Source organism: Vombatus ursinus, unplaced genomic scaffold (genome assembly GCF_900497805.2).
Source record: "Vombatus ursinus unplaced genomic scaffold, bare-nosed wombat genome assembly UNPS02014942.1, whole genome shotgun sequence".
In the NCBI taxonomy this organism is placed as follows: Eukaryota; Metazoa; Chordata; class Mammalia; order Diprotodontia; family Vombatidae; genus Vombatus; species Vombatus ursinus.
Genome location: NW_020954720.1, coordinates 5,336,078 through 5,353,802, shown reverse-complemented (window position 1 = coordinate 5,353,802; position 17,725 = coordinate 5,336,078). Strand labels below are relative to the sequence as shown.

The following is a 17,725-nucleotide window of genomic DNA, read 5'->3' as shown; positions in this document are numbered from 1 at the left end:
GTTGACTATTCTCTAGTTTCGCTAAACACCTCCAAAAACAAATTAATTACAGATTGGTGGAAATTTTTTTTGAAATTAAAATCATGTGTAATAGAAGTCTTTATGACTGAAAAATGAGACTAGCAAGCTTGAAATGTTTTGATTGAAATGTATGGATATGCAAAAAGGTGAGAAAGGCAAAATTATTCTTTTAAAGGTACTTCTTACTGATTATTTTACAATTTGTTTTCTCTGCTTAGAGGTTGAATGCAGTATTAATCTTCACCAGTCTTTCAAACCTCTGTATCAGTCATTGTCAATAAATAATCTTTTTTCAAAAATAAGGACTTTTTTTTTTTATGTGAGGCAGTTGGGGTTAAGTGACTTGCCCAGAGTCACACAGCTAGGAGTGTTATGTGTCCAAGGCTGCATTTGAATTCAGGTACTCCTGACTCCAGGGCTGGTGCTCTATCCGCTGCGCCACCTAGCTACCCCAGGAACTAGTCTTAAGCAAAATTTTGTAATTATATTGAGCACACATGAAATAAAATTCCTCCAAACCAGAACATTATTGAAACTGAATCTAATTTGGGTTTTAAAGTCAGAAAATAATTTTTAAATGCTTGATTTGATCATGGTAATACTCCAGAATTAAAAACTATCTCTATTTTCAAATAGATAAAAGTATTGAGCATATAAAGTATAAGTAAAAATTAATCTTAAATGTTATGCATATGTTTATAAACTGAAATTAAGCATTTCAAGTATTATATAAATCAGCTTTTACAAAATGTAAACTTCCAAGTAGAACTTTGGTTATTAGCATCTGTTTTGTCAAATCCATTTACTAAAGATGTTCAAGGAGATCTGTGCCTCTTTTAAAATACCCCAAGTACTTAACATTCATTTCTGTTAAAAGTCAAGCTTATGAAGGTATGTGTGTGTGTTTGTGTGCACGTGAGTACGTGTGCATGCAAAATAACCACTAGCATTCACTTCTTATTAATTTTTAAATTTGAGCTATTATATTGTTTCTGCTTATTTACATGTGGCTAAAGATTAAGTTCTCATCATTTCAAAATCCTAAGGCAAATCAAAATTATTTAGAAGACCATAAATTACTCTATTCAATATGTAATCCTGTTTTGAAGTAGATAAAATTAATAAAACAGTTAGTACCCACAACTGCTAACTGAGATAAACTATTTCTGAAACACTGATGAAGTAATTTCAGGCATCAATTTATACTATCAGGAATAAACTACTTTTTAAAAATGGATGGTTAGTGCCCTTCCAATTTCTCCCAAAGAGGGAAATATTTAGCATTAGTCCCCAGAACCAAAGTTTATATAAAGAGTAGGAAATTCAGCTGTTTGAAGATAAAACTTAATATTTATACGAACTATGCTTTATACTATTACCTTTGTATAGGTGGAGGCAACTTAAAATGACACTTTAAAGTGACAAAAAATTCATTTAGAAAATACTCATTTAACTAATGTGATTGCCAATTACAGGAACCTGCTGATACTTTTTCTGTTAAAACTGTTCTATCCACTTAGCAATATTCACTCAAAAAATATAATTATAAACTTAAATATGCCTTTTAAATTTATTATAGCTCACCCTAAAAATATACATTTGGAGCTTCATGTATGATTAATAAAAACCAAAATATCTTACACAATTTAGCTGTACAATCCCTAAAAGAAAAAAATAAGCCACCATTAAGACTCACTACAATCTGATAATCTTTCATACAATTTATAAACATTTGAGTTTACCTTTAATTATAATTTTGATTTGGCTTTTTAAATAGTTTGCCATTATGAATTTCAGTTACATCATAACCTCAAAACTAGTTTAAACAATATACAAAAACCAAATATTCCTTACTTCACATACAAATGCCTCAAGTGCAATTTACAGAATAACATATTACAGGATAGACTTTATAAGGTTAGTAGATTACAAAGCAATTTTCAAAATGTAAATCAAATGCTTTTCCTTATACTCCTTGTGCATTTGCCCTGTGGTAGTTTGATCTTGGCTCTAATTTATATTCTTATACAACAGCCCACTTTGTTAAATTTACCATTTGCCTAATAAGTGTATACTTATTTCCCCCCAAGAAACATGTACAGTAAGAAAAAACTGGGCTGTGTAAAAACTGTGAAAATTTGGCCAATCTTCACAAGCAAAACATACCTACACCCATCTCCCATAAACCTTATCTTCCTGAGCTATATTTGACACCTTATAACAGGTGTACGAAGACCCTAAAAATTGTCAAATTTACATTTTTAAAAACTGCATAGAGAACAAAACATTTTTGAAAATCTATGACTACTTGGATTTCATAATCTGTAGTAAACAAGTTTCTCAGACTTAACATGTTTAAACTTTACAACTGTTTATTATTCTTATATTTGAACCACTACTGATTTTTCTACTGATATTTGACTGTTACTAGGCTAAAGAAACAGATTTTTCTGACCAAACCTGGCCCATGGAGCTTCCATATTACAATCAATATTTAAGCCTGTTTATTAGTCACTGACTGCAAATATCAAATTTCTATGCCACAGTCATATAACTATATGAAAACTACATTAAATAAGCTTTTTTTTTCTTTTTTACAATGTGGTATGCTCAAGTTTAAGGTGCTATTAAAATTGCCTTTTGGCATAAGGTCTTTACCAAGTGGGCATCATGTCTGGAAACCAAACTCTACCAAGGTGCTTTGATACTTCCCAATGAATCTGCTCCAAACTATACTTCTGGTCAGGAATTAGTACTTCTTCCATAATGGATAGTTGAGACAGACGGCCACCACACAACTTCACAAACTCAACAAAGGCACTGCAAGAGACTTCACATTCACCTAGTCCAATAGCTGACAAATTTTTGCAACGTTCTGCAATGCGAATTAATTCCTCATCGAGTGGTCGTAATCCATTAGCACACACTACTAGTTCAACTAAACGAGGGCATGTCATTCCAACACGGCCAAGTACATCTTTACTTACTGATCTGCCAAAGTAAAGATGGGTGGCAGGAATTTCATAACGAAAGAATGGGTCAAATTCTTCTTCATACAAAAAAAAATACATCACTAAATTTACTTTAGGTGAATGTCTGACAAAAGCATCCCAGCTGCTCTTCTGAATTGTATGGAAGTGTGTCTGTCCTGGATTTTCACTGACTACATCAATGCGCAAGTGTTCTAATCTGACATGTTTCTCAGAAGACAAAGCGAGAAGCAGCTCATCGCTTAAGAGGTGGTAGTTCAAGGCCAGTTCACGTAAGCCATGACATTGGTCAGCCACACAAAGGATACCTTGGAAAAGAAAACAAATTCAGCCAATTCACAACTGAAATTGTACTTTTTATAATGATTTAATTTTAACTTTATAAGACAGAGCTACAATACTTTAATGCAGTTTTAATGGGACACAACATGGTATAGTGGAAGGATCATTGAACTTGGAAGACAAAAGAAGTGGGCTCAAATCCCAGCTTGATCACTTACTAATTACGTGACTTTAGCCTACTTAGTCTTTAACTTCTGTGACTTTCAGTTTTCTAACATATAAACTGGAACTAACAATACTTGCACTACCTACCTCATAGGGTAGTTGCCAGGAACAAATGAGACAACATACATGAAGTATTATGTAAACCTTAAAGTGCTATTTATGTATCCCATGGAAAAAAGACAAAAAGAAAGGCTCCATATGAGCTAAAATATTTATAGCAGCTTTTTGTTATAGCAAAGAATTAGAAACAAAGTAGGTATCCATGAATTGGGGAACGGCTGAAGAAACCGTGGCACATTAATGTAATGGAATATTACTGTGTTGTAATAAATGACAAACATGATGAATGAAAAGCATGGAAAAGTGAATGTAAAGTAATGCAAAGTAAGCAGAGCCAGGAAACAATATACATACAAGGTACATGAAAAAGACCACCATAAAACAACTGGAAAAAAAATGTTGTGAAATTACAGAGAATAATCTTGCCCCCCCCCCCCCAAAAAAGAAATACAAGAAGACACCTCCCTCTACTCCTTTGTAGAGTTGGGAGTCCATAGGGTATAAAACAATGCTTCAGATTTTTTTTTTATGCTTATCAGTTTTGTTAATTTTTCCCCTTTTTTAAAAATAATCTTTTATAAGGGAAGACTCTGTGGGAGGGGGAGAAAGAAAGGAGGAAATCCAGGCAATGTAAAAACAAAGTTATCAATAAAATCAATTCTTTAAAAATGCTATTCAAACTATGATTATCAGTAATAAGAAACATCAATAAAGTCTACACATCTTACTAATAAAATTTTAGTAATAGCTTTGAAAGGTAATTATTCAGTTAAAACTCTCTGTATGCTTAATTTTACTTAGCTAATCAAATCATGACCTAATTTCAAAGACTAAATTCTAGAAAATAGTTCCTAAACTTTATTGTTCATTGTAAATACAACCAATATTTATAATTCCAAATTTAAACATGTAGGGAAAACTATGAAAAATATGATAATATATCCTTTCTATAATACCGCTAAAGCAGCTATGTGGTGTAGTGGATAGGGTGCCGGCCCTGGACTAAGGAGGGCCTTAGTTCAAATCCAACCTCAAATCAACCACTTACCAGCTGTGTGAGCCTTGGCAAGTCAATTAATCTTGTTTGCCTCAGTTTCCTCATCTGTAAAATGAGCTGGAAAAAGGAATGGCAAACCACTCCAGCATATTTACTAAGAAAACCCCAAATGAGATCACAGAGTCAAACATGCCTGAAAATAATAAAGCTATGGACATTGATTTCACATATTTTATTGGTGGGAAGAAATCAGAAAAAACACTTAAGTGTAAGTTAAGAAGGGAGCCCAGAGTGATTTGACACTGATTTTCCATAATTATAAACATTTTCCAAGGTTTGCTGACAGATTCTTTTGGGTTTTGAAACTACAAACCAAATCAAACTATCAAAATCTGCCTTGGTGATGATGGGGTTACATGCAAGGTCAGTTTTTTGGGATCAGTAAGGTAAAATAAATGGGAGTTTGTTTTACTATTGCTGTTAAAAACATAGATGTGCTGCCTAATTGTAAAGACATAATACTTCTGAATAATGGAGCTGAATTATGGGCTCAGCAGAGTCTTATGAGGATGCTAATTTATTAATAAATGGAATCTGATTTTTTTTCTTTTCAATACCTTTAGGTGGGGGAAGAAGATAATAGGAAAACTACGCATTAATTGCATTTGTAAGCTTAAATTTGGAGAATGAAGAGTATTCTCTCCCTATAAGGATATAATATAAAAAATTTAGATCAAATAAATAAAGGTATGAGTTAGAACCATCTTTAGTATCAAAATCAAGAACAAAACCTTCTGTGTGTCTTCATGAATTTTCTTACTGGGGAAACTCAAAAGGGTGGACCATCTGGAATGTGGTATGGAAGGAAGGTTAACCTAGGTTTCCCTTAATTCTTGACTCACATTTTTATTTCCTCACTCCCCTGGAAGCACAGGAACTTGGGCAAAAGGTTAATTTATTACACTCTCTCATATCACCATTCCCCTGGCATGGTGCCACACTGGATCTAATCTAATTAGAAGAATGTTTAACTACTCATCTAAGTTTCTTATTGATGTTCCCTTTTTAGCTATGGGCCACAACAGCTGAAATGGCACCCTGCTCCATCCCAAGGAAAATACCCTACCAAATAAGCAGATGTAAATATTGCAGCTTTACATTACAAATCTGATTTTTGGTTAAGTGAATTTTTCTATTTTGAATTAAAAAAAAAACTACTGTCAATATCCTTTAATATGTAATAGCCAGAATTGAACACAATATTGAAGATGTGGTCTGAATAGCATAATGTAGAATACTGTTAAAGCCTTCTGTTCCCTTTTCATACCTTCATCAAAGATACCTCTGATACACATGAATTTCAAAGATGGTGCAGATATGGGAAAGTAGGCATATAAGTTGATAATTAATAACATTTTCTCAATCACCTTTTTTCAGTAATGGACCTGTGTTCCTCTCTCAATTCGGACAGGCACCTGCTCTGCAATTTTAGTCTGAGGGAGCTACATGGGACACTGATAGGTTAAGAAATTTATACAGGATCACACACCAGGATGTGTCAGAAATGGTACTTGTACCCAGGTCTTTCTGAATATGAAGACAGCTCTCTATCCATGATAGTATGCTCACCCTCCAGCAGTGTAAAGTAGCACTTAAAAATTTAATTCAATTATAGTACCTAGATCACAGAAATAGGCCCCCTATAATATATGAGTCCACACCTAGAATATTGTGTTCAAATCTAGGCATCACAGATAAAGGAGATACTGAGATAATAGCAAAAAAAAAAAGGGGGGGTGATATGTTGAGAAGTCATCTCATAAGGAATAGTTAAAGGAATTTAGTCTAAAAAAGATTAATGGGAGAGGCTACTATTGTAGCCTTTAAATATTTATTATATAACATTAAATATATTATTATAAATATAATTATTATATAATATTAAATATAAAAGATTCACATACAAGAGTAAGTTTACCTGCCATGCCCAAAAGAGGTGCAGTTTTTGTAATTTTTTTGGTTTAACATACCACACAACTTTTATTCAAACTATAATGAGCAAAATATAATACAACATACCTGCTGGAGAGACATGAGGACAACTGCTCATTTTTAACAATTTGAGTGTATCACTGTTGTTAGCCACTAGTACCTTGAGGGATGGATCATCTACAGGTGTATCATCAATCTTAAGTGACGACAGTGATTTGGAGTTTACAAACACAACGGTCAGTGCAGAGATAAAATGAGACTATGGGGGAAAAATCAGATCATCATTTAATTTTTTTTTAAATAAAGTTTCTATATAATACAACAGCAAATATATCACTCTAAAACTTATGCTAAATTTGCTACTTCAATGTAGTTGTCATTTAGGGGGGAGGAGGAGGTTGGTGGCTGGTATTAGGAAATATGGGATAAAGGGATACTGTTCATTCTATTTTTTGCTTCCAAATAGTGAAAAAGATTAAAGGGTACTTGTTGGGAGGGGAAAAGCTCAGACTGAAGGTCTCTTGAAATCACTGTAGTCTCTAGCAGGAGAAGAGAGAAATTCTTTCCAGAACTTACGGTTACAGTGTTACTTAAATACATCACAGTACTCTGTTTGGTAACCAATGTTATGCTTATTGCAGTAAAAGTAGGCTGTATCCTTTTCATTAAATTATATTTAAACACTATTAAAAAAACACTTCATCTAATTTCTTACTAGTTGAAAGTATTCAAAATGTATGTAGTACCCAAATTAAAACCGATCAACTCAGAAGCTAGCAGAAACGTTGAAAGTGCTGGAATTCACAACTTGTGTAAAATTTGATTGTAAAAATCAAAATCGGAGCAGCTAGGTGGTGCAGTGGCTAGAACACTGGCCCTGGAGTCAGGAGGACCTGAGTTCAAATGTGGCCTCAGACACATAACACTTACTAGCTGTGTGACTCTGGGCAAGTCACTTAACTCCAATTGCCTCACAAAAAATAAAAATAACAATCTTATTAATAAGCAAGATAAAATTAATTCCTAAATTGTTTCCTAACATCTATAGCTATCCAAAAAGCAGAAAGAAGGGAACCTCAGGAGCTCTCTATCACTGAATATCTTCAAAGGCTAAACAACCACTTAAGAGATATTACAGAAAAGATTACTGTTCAGGAACAGATTGGATGATGACGTCACTTCCAGTTCTGAGATTAATATTTAGAATATATTTTGTTCATAAAGATAGTTGACTAACTTCCATCTTTACGGACAGCAACACAAACATTTGTTGGACACAGAAATAAAACCAGATTAGCTACTGTGGACAAACTGACTGGGTAGGAAGCCAGGGAGTGGACTGTAGCCAAAGAAAATATATGTGCCCAAAAGATTCCATAACAAGTAGTAAAATTCAGAAGACGTAAGCCAGGGAACAGGGAAAGAGACTGACACATGCCCTTATATACTTTCTCCCTTAACCAGTTTATGTTCCCACTCAGAATCTCTTAAGTCAGAAGGTACCTTAGGCATCTGGTCCAAATCAGATTTCATCAAGAATCCCCTTCCATAATATGCTTAGAAAGTTGGAATATAGCTTTCCTTGATGACAGCTAATATGGGAGGAAGTCTGATTACTTTCTAAGGAGATTCATTCCACTTATTTCCCTAGCTCTCTTAGATTTTTCTCACATGAGCCTTAATCCATTTCCCACAACTTTTCACCTGCTGTTCATCTAGTTCTACTTTTTGGAGCCAACAATGCAAGTCTAACACCTCTTCTACATGACTGCTTTCCAAATAGCTGAAGACAGTTCTTGTTATCCCCACCAACCTCCAGGCTGAATATATCCTCATTTCCTCCAACTAATCCTGGTAACACTCCTTTACACATTCTCCAGATCTCAATGTCCTTTAAATATGGTAGTCATAATCAAATTACTCCAGTTATAGTCTGATTAGGGCAAAGCACACAACAAGGCTATTCCCTGGTTGTAGAATACATTATGCCTCACAATGCAGTTTAAGATTACATCAGATTTTTTTGGCTGTACCATAATACTGCTGATTCACATACAGCCTGCAATCTACTAACTCCCAGATCTTTTTCATATAATTTGCTATCTAGTCATATTTCCCCCATCTTGTTCGTGAGAAATTGACTGGTTTCTTTAACCCAATTGTAAAACCACATTTAGCCCTATCATATCTCATCAGCTAGTTTTGGCCTAATTCAGTCTAGCAGTTGTCCAGATGGGGATACAAAGAAGTCAAAACTATTTGCATAATAATATCAAATCCTTTTAATTTTAACAAAGTAAATGCTATAACCCACATAAACAAAGGTCTTTGGGGATTCTTCAATATTTTTAAGAGTATATAAAGGTGTTCTAAGATTAAAAAAAAAGTTTGAGAAGCATTGCTCAAGTCTATAAGATTTTTGGATCCTGACAACGTTAACCCATCAAGTTTTGTGTCATCTATAATTATGCTAATAATCATTCCATTTGTATTTCTCCAGGTGAGTGATAAAAAAATGTTATTAAAAGGCACAGTGACAACCACAGATCCTTAGGGCACTCCACTAGAGATATTTGAAGTTAACATCAAATCATTAATGACTACTCTTTGGGTCCCAGCATTCAACCAGTTTGTAATCTCCCTATCATCTAGCCTATATCTTGTCTACATTAACATCAGAGACTGCCAAATGCTTTTTTGAAATCTAGGTATATTACTGTCCATAGCCTTCTAACATCCTGTAAATCTACTAACCAAATTAAAAAAAAAAAAAAAAGGAAATCATCTGAAGACAACTCCTCAGACATTTCTTGATTAGCTGAACTTATTTTAGACTTTCTGGACTTCTCTGGCAGCACTCATTTTGGAACTTCTTTGGCTTCTCTACCATGCCCCTGTGCTGGGTACTTTCCTCTCCCTCTGCTTTTCAGCTTTCTTTTGTTTGTTGTCTTCCTCCATTAGAGTGAAAGATCCTTAAAAACAGGGGTAGGCACTTAATAAATGTTTATTGACTTTATTGACTGAAATGAATTTAATCTGGTATGACCTATCTTCAATAAAACCACACTGGCTCTTTGTGTTTGCCACTATTTTTTCTGTAAGTTGATTAACCATCCCTTTGATAATACATGCTTTAATTTTTCTACCCATTGGCTTACAAAATGCATACTTACCTCTTAAAAAGCTGGGACTTCTGCCATCCAAATATACATTATAGGACAACAGACATTTTCTGCTCATTTAATTTTTCCACTATGGACTGATAGGGTAAGTTCTTGTGAGTAAACATAGTTATCACTGAAAGAGCCTAAAATTGTTCTTGGGGCTACTATACTACAATAGAGTATTATCAATTTTAAAATACAATCATTATCTACAACTAGGACCTTACCATTTACATGGAGGCCACTTTCCCACTTGGACAGACACCAGGACATTCTCTATAACAATGACAATCACCTTTGGTGAACATACATTTTCTTGTTTTATACTGGGCTTTGATATAAAAAAGATCAGTTCAACAGTTATTTCTGGTTTAATCTATTAAAAAATAGCACTGATCTTAACATATACAGAGATACTCCTTTACTGAAGACAAGTGACTTTACAGTTACATTATGTTCTACCAATTCAAATGCCTTTTTCTAATTAAAAATAAAATACTGCAAGCTGAGTAAGCAGTGTGATGTGGCAGTCAAAAAAGCTAATGTGATCTTATGCTGCAGTAAGAAAAGCACAGCTTCCAGGAACAGGGAAATAAATCATAGTCCTACCATACTCTGCTCGCATCAGAACTCATTTGCTAAGGTCTCAACATTGTATTTTAAGAAGAATATTAGTAAGGTGCAGAATGTCCAGAGGAGAGAAACCAGAATGGTGAAGGGCCTTGAGGTCAGCTGATATAAGGATGAATTGAAGGAACTGGGCCCATTTAGCCTGAAAAAAATAATACTCTGAGAAACAGGATTCAACTATCATATTCTTCATCTTTAAATATCTGAAGAGCAGCCATGTGGAAGAGTTTAAGAACTCATTCTGCTTAGTCCCAAAGGGCAGAAGTACCAAGTCAAGTAAACAGGTACTTTTTCAATGTTTACTATGTGCCAGGTACTGTGCTAAATACTGGGAATATAAATACAAGCAAAAAGAAAAGGCAGTCCCTGCTCTCAAGTTCTTACGTTTTAATGGACAAGACATAAAAGGAAGCTAAAAAAGGAGAGGGGAGAGGGCATCCAATGTGGAAGCATGACAGAGAGGTCCAGAAGCTACTTGAGAGTGCAGTCTGGTAGGAAATGAAGAGATGAGTGGCCCAAGTGTCCTCCTTAAATGGGCTGAAGGGGCCCTCCACCTTCCAGTCAGAGAAAGGGCCTGTGGGTGGAGGGTAATTCTTAGTTGTGAGTTCCAGGACTGAAGTTTCTGGAGCATAATGTAAAAATCTAGTAGAGTACAGCTTGGTGGGAGCTTATTAAAAATATGTGAGTGATCCTTGAGTCTACTGTCCATAAACAGACCAACTACAGACTCATCAGAATTTATAATAAACAAGAAAAAATAGTAATGAAAAAGTAACTGAAAGCAGAGGCAGGTTTAGGCCTGATGTCAGGAAATCTCCACAGAAGTCCTACTCTGATTCCTCATCATGGCATGAGGGTGAGCCTTTGTTCTTCATTATACCAGCAATGCACAAGCTCTTGCAGATTCTACCATGCTGGAAGGGTTTTAAGATGGCTTTAGGAAAAACAGATCTGGTTTATTTTCCAAGGAAGAGATTAGGTAATCATCAAGAAGCATATCACCAGGAGTCTGGCAACCTGCTGATAAAACTTTTTTGGTCACAGCAACTCATAAAATGGGGGGAAAAATTTTTTAATGGCCCTCAGTTCTTTAAGGCTCTTTTCTGCTTCTATATTGATGGTGGAAGGATGGTGGGGAAAGGGGCACAGTGTCCTAAAAATCACACAGTTTTTATACCTACAACAAAACCTTAATTTGATTGTTGGTACTCTAAAGTGTGATATCCTTGTTCAGTGACCAATATGTGAATAGTTTGCTAGAGGAACTGAATCATATAAATTATTATATTCTTGTAATAAATGAAAACTGAAGGAAGTTGCAGCTAAGTGAAAGGATCATACACAGGTACTCCTTGGAAAGGCAAATGAGTTGGAGTTGGTTTTACTGTATTCTGAAAAGTTACAAGATATATTATCAAAGGACATTTGATCTTCATAGATAACAATGCTAATTCTAAGTATGTGCAAAAAAAAAAAAAAGACCATCATTCAAATAATTGTAGCTTACACAAAAGTATCAGTTGTTTAAGATGAAAGGATAAAGAGAAATTAAATGGAAAACCTTGCTAAGACTCTCCAAATCAAATCTCTGATACTTGGTGACTTAAATGCAAAAGTGGGAAAAAATGAGGATGGGGAAAAATCTATCGACAAGTATGGCTTAGGAGAAAGAAATAAGAAAGGCCAAAGACCTGAAGATTATACAGAAGCCTCACACTTCCATACCATGAAACAATTTCTTCCACAAAAAAAAAAGTCTTTGCTGGATATGGCAAACACCAAACACCATAAAAAATGAAATTAACATTTTAACAGACACAAAAAGAATTAGAAATGTGTGTTATCCTTGCATCTACTGTCTCCACAGACTATAGACTCATGGGAGTTATGGTCAGAATAAACAAGAAAAAACAGTAATGAGAAAAAAGATATGGTATACAATTAAGATTAACACTGAATCACTTAACCTACTGAAAAATTTAAAGTGGGCAATGTGCAACAGAAATGATATTGATAGCAACTAGAAGGTAAACCAGTGATAAGTGATTGCTACATGGAGACCAAAAGAGCCCAAGAAATAGTAGTATATCCTACAAACATTTGATTTACTTGCCAAAGATGGCTGCTAAAGGCAACAGAATATAACCTTACCTATATAATCTTGAAAAGGATGAAATGGCAATTATAAGCAATATTCTTTTTAAATTAAATTATATTTATTTTTCAATTAATAATCATTTATTTTTTCTCACTCACACCCCTTAACTCCCCCCCAAAAAAGAAAAATAAAACTCTTGTTTACTAATTTGCATAGTCAAGCAAAAAAAAAATTCCTTATTGAACATGTCAAAAAAAAGTCTCATTTTGCATATTTAGATCACAACATCTCAATAGCCAGCATTCCTCACCATTGGTCTTCTGGAATCGAAGTTGATCAATACATTAATAAGAATTTTTAAGACATTGAAAATTATTTATTTTTACAATGCTGTGGTTAACAGCAGAAATGGTTCTGCTCACTTCACTCTGGATCAGTTCATACAAGTTTTCCCAGATGTGGTAGGAGCAACATTTTAATCCCTTCTTCTCTGCAGATACGACTAGTTTTTCCTTAAAAGGTGTTGAGATATTCTGTAGACACCACTTCCTCATCAACTGAATAGAAAAGGAACCACAAGGAAAAGAGGGGAGAAGGTTCTCAAGAGATTTGGCTGGTAGGTCATGATGAGTAACACAGGCTTTGCTCAGCTGGATCAACTCGAAGTGTCCTCAGTGTCTATCCTCATCAAATATTCTTCCTTAGCTAGGGATAAGTAAATCTCCTTTTGTTAACTGTCAAATGACTTTGTGTCTCATTTTGTTCATATAAACTACCAGCCCAGAATGCCAGGTTCTTCCTGAAACTTTCCCTTTCATCATTTCTTATATTCATATACCATAGTTTGTTCAGACATTACCCAATTTATGGGCACCCCCTTAGTTTCCAGTTCTTATCGACCACAAAAAGAGCTTCTATAAATATTTTTTTATAAATATAGGACATTTTCCTCTTTCTCAGATCTTTTTGGGGCATAGGCCTAGTAATGATATTACTGGGTCAAAGGGTATACACAATTTAGTAACTTTGGGAGCACTGCTCCAAATTATTTTCCAGAATGGCTGGACCAATTCACAGCTCCACCAACAATGTATCAATTTGCCTGTTTTCCCACAGCCCTGACAATTGTCACTTTTCTTTTCATCATCTTTGCCAATCTGATGAGTGAGGCAGAACTTCAGAATTGATTTACTTTATGTTCCTCTAATTATTAGTAATATGGAGCATTTTTTTCATGTAGCTATAGAAAGGTTGGATTTCTTCTTTTGAGTGTTACTCTATTCATATTCTTTGACTATAAGCATCTTGTAAGGCAGAAAGAAGCTCAGTGGATCATAAAACCAATCTGATAAAGGTGTGACAAGATATTCAATGAAGCAGACTTCCCAAAGGCATTCAGGGAGGAAAATACAGGGCTACAAACAGAAAAAGGGGGGGAAATTGCAAAAATTATTACAAGTATCTCTATTATGGACAGTGGAACCACCACAAACAGACCATCCGTTAAGGTACTAAAAAGAGGAAGTAGAAGTAGTAGCACTGAAAAGAACAAGGATGGGAAAAGTGGACAGAATGGATCAAGTAGATATATAGAAAGCAGGGATTCTTAACCTGGGGTCCATAGATATCTTTGTGGGGGGGGTGTCAGTGAAAATTTTTAAAACATTTTGATAAATGTATTTTAGTATAATGAGTTTCCCTTACAATCATAAGTATTTTATCTTAGGCATTTAACAACATTTTGCAGGATAGGATGAAGGGAAATATACTTAGTTTTTCACAATATGACTATTATGGAGGCAGCTAGGTAGCACAGTGGATAAAACTCCGGCTTTGGAGTCTGGAAGACCTGAGTTCAGATCCGGTCTCACACACTTAACATCTACTAGCTATGTGACCCTGGGCAAGTCACTTAACCCCAATCGCCTCACCAAAAAGAAAAAAAACATGACTACTATGGAAGTGTTTTGCATGACTACACATCTATAATCTGTGTCAAGATGCTTGCCTTTTCAATGAGGGTGGGTGGGGATGGAGGAAAGGAGAAAATTTGTAACCCAAAGTTTTAAAAACACATTTTAAAAATAAAAATTAAAAAAAAAATTAAAAAAACCATTTTGTTCATATATTTCACCATATTGCCAAAGGGATCCATAAAATTTTAAAAGTTAAGAATCCTTGATATACAGGATATCTGTGCTGAAAGTGATATAATTGAGACTATTGGGGACTATTTTACCAAAGATACCAATTTATACAGTATCTAAAGGAGGGGAAGATATCAAAGGTGTAGGGGGGAAAAAAAACTCAGATCTTACTGATCCCAAAACAAGATGAATGAAAAAACATCAGCTACCACCAATTTATACACCTGTTCTACCACCTATACAAAATCTTCACGTAAGTATTTTATCACGTAATCTACATGTGAATTACAAACATCCTCCATGATAATATTAGAAAGGAATAAGCAGGCTTTCTAAAATAATATTTCACAATAGGCCAAATTTATACCATAGCATAATGAGAAAGATGTAGAGAATAAAAGATCTCATTATGCTTATTTGTTGATTACAGAAAAAGCATTCAACTCTGTAGAACAAAATTCCACCTTATCTGATACAGTGAGCTGCCCCCAAAGTTAAAAAAGGAGAGCAAAGGACGAATTACTTTTACTGACCCCAAGCTTCTCATATCAGCAAATGCTTATCTTTTCAATACAAACAATTTTACTAGTGTTGCTGTATGGCAGTAAGCTGTATGTTTGCCAAAGCATACCCAGAAGGCAAAGGAAAAGTGCATGGTGGATGTAAGAAGGCTACAACATATAACTAACAAGAAATTAAAAAAAGAAAAGAGAGGAAAAAAATAAGAGCAAAAGATGTCATCAAAGAAACATATGACAGAAAAAGAAGATGGTTTGGTCATGTGGCAAGAGCGAAGGATGACGAGTGGACACTGCCAGAGTGCTCTACTGGTACTTTACAGATATTGGGAGAAATGTGGAAGACCTCCAGCACACTGGGTGGACCTTTCGTGTGCATTTTTGGGAGAACATGAATCAGTGTCGTATAGGATAGGCAGGCATGGACAGATTGCAATCTGCATCACTGGAAGAAATTCCTGAATCAACATGATCAGAGATCCATTTGAATATTTGAAAGGCAGAAAAAAGAAGCTCCCTAAATATTAGAGCTGGGCGAAAATGGAATGGGCTATCTTTAGAAATGGTGGGTTCCTCCCTCCTTGAGGGTCTTCAAGTAGGTGGATGACCGCTTATCAGATATGTTTTCAAGAGGATTCCTTTCACATAGGAGTTAGTCTACACGGTCACTGAGGTCCCTTCCAACTCTCAAATTCTTTGACTCTGTGAATTGTGTTTTATGATCAATAAGTACAATAGGACCTTTCAATATCTTTTAATCAATAGTGTGATGGTGAAGATGTAATCAACTATGGAATACCACTTGTAAAATCCTGTTTCCTCTAATACCCCCCCTAACATCATGAGGATGACCTCAATATGTGCCAATGATTCTAATTGAGAGTATATATAGTTAGGAAATCAGGCCTAAAGCTTGATAGTTGTTACTCTGTCCAGTTAACTTTTTCCTGTACCAGTAAAGCCTGAGATTTTTTCCCTTGCCTTTGGCATCTTTCTTTATTCCTTAAGATATGTTGTGAATCAATCCCTAGACCTCTCACAATGGCAGTGTCTTCCAATATAGCTATCTAATTTAGATGCTTTTCCCATCTTTGTTTTCTTCAGTGCCATTTCTACCTCTTATGTAAACATATCTGAGACTGTGATTAGAGTCTTGTGATTAGGGACTATGATTAGAATACAAATGTGGTAGAGTTCACTTGGACTGTGTTTGACAGTAAAAAGTTGGCTGTGAAAATCTTTGCAAACATTTCCAATGGAAAATGTTTCTTCAATGAGCAAGCGGATTTCAGAAAAACCTGGAAAGACTTTTATGTACCGATGCTGAATGAAATGAGAAGAACCAGGAGAACACTGTACACAGTAACAGCAACATTATACTATGATCAACTATGATTGACTGAGCTCTTCTCAGCAATACAATGATTCAAGACAATTCCAAAAGACTCATGATGGAAAATGCTATGCACATCCAGACAAAGAACTATGGAGTCTGAATGCAGATCACTTTTTTTTTCACTTTATTGTTTCCATGGCTTTTCCCTTTTGTTCTGTTTCTTCTTTCACAACATGATTAATGTGGAAATATGTTTACATGATTGCACATGTGTAACCTATATCAGATTGCTTCCTGTCTCGGGTGGGTGGGGAGACATGGGAGAAAGGGAGAAAAACATTTTATAAATTATAAAAATTTTACAAAAAATGAATGTTGAAAACTATCTTTACATGTAATTGAAAAAATAAAATACTATTCTGCCCAAAAAAACCCTGTTGTCTTCCTTCCATTTTCATCCCTTGGGATGACTTTGGTGAGTTGGGTCTCTTGTCAAATTTTCATTAAACTGCTTTTCCTCTCCACTGGCTCTCTCTTTTTATGATTCATAAATTCATAATTTTCCACTGTCCTCTATAAACAAATTTGTATTTTTAACTAGTATTGCCCTTTGTCATTTTTCTCTACTTTATGAAGTGTGTGATTAACGAAGCAATTTTCTGAACTCTCACAGTCTCCCTACATAGGAACTAATTCATAGTGGTTAAATTTCTATATAAACTTGTTATAGTCTGTATCTATCCTTTCTTTTTATCTATTATCTACTTCCCCTTATTAATAATAATCTGAATGAGTCAAAATTGAGTTGTTTCAATTGCAGGTCATATCTTTTCCCTCATTTTTATTTCTTCTAATTCTGTTCTAATTTTGATACCCCACAAAATTCTATCCCAATACTTCACAGTGTTATAGGGTTCTCAAAGACCATGCCAGCAGAGTGCAATTCCTAGCAAGTTCTACAACGCTGGGACTACAAATATAGTCTTGGCAACAGAACAAGTCTGATCTCTGAAGACTGACAAGCCTAAGCAAGTATAGAAAGGCTTGCAACTAGTAGGCCAGATATTTGGTGGTTAAGTTCTTTAGCTAGGGCAACTCATGAAACAAAGAAAATTACAAAATGGTTCCAATTTCTATGCAGCCACTTTGTGCTTGTGCAGTAAAAGGTTGTGGTGGCAGTGGTGGGGGAGGTTTGAAAGAGGGGAAAAGGTGCTAATAATCAGTTTTTAGTTTATCAACAAACTTTAGCTTGGTTGTTGGTAACT

At 34.9% G+C, this 17,725-nt stretch overlaps 1 protein-coding gene across 2 annotated transcripts in view; it reads right to left on the bottom strand.

The window, feature by feature from the left end:
* Positions 1 to 766: 766 nt before the first annotated feature.
* FBXL3 (F-box and leucine rich repeat protein 3) overlaps positions 767 to 17,725 on the bottom strand; it is a 34,632-nt gene continuing 17,673 nt past the window's right edge. For both annotated transcript variants that reach the window (XM_027844540.1, XM_027844539.1), the window contains exons 4-5: positions 6,655 to 6,826; positions 767 to 3,319 (exon numbers count right to left, since the gene is read on the bottom strand). In XM_027844540.1, coding sequence (XP_027700341.1) covers positions 2,676 to 3,319; positions 6,655 to 6,826 — 816 coding nt within the window. In that variant the 3' untranslated portion in view covers positions 767 to 2,675. The remainder of the gene's footprint in view (positions 3,320 to 6,654; positions 6,827 to 17,725) is intronic.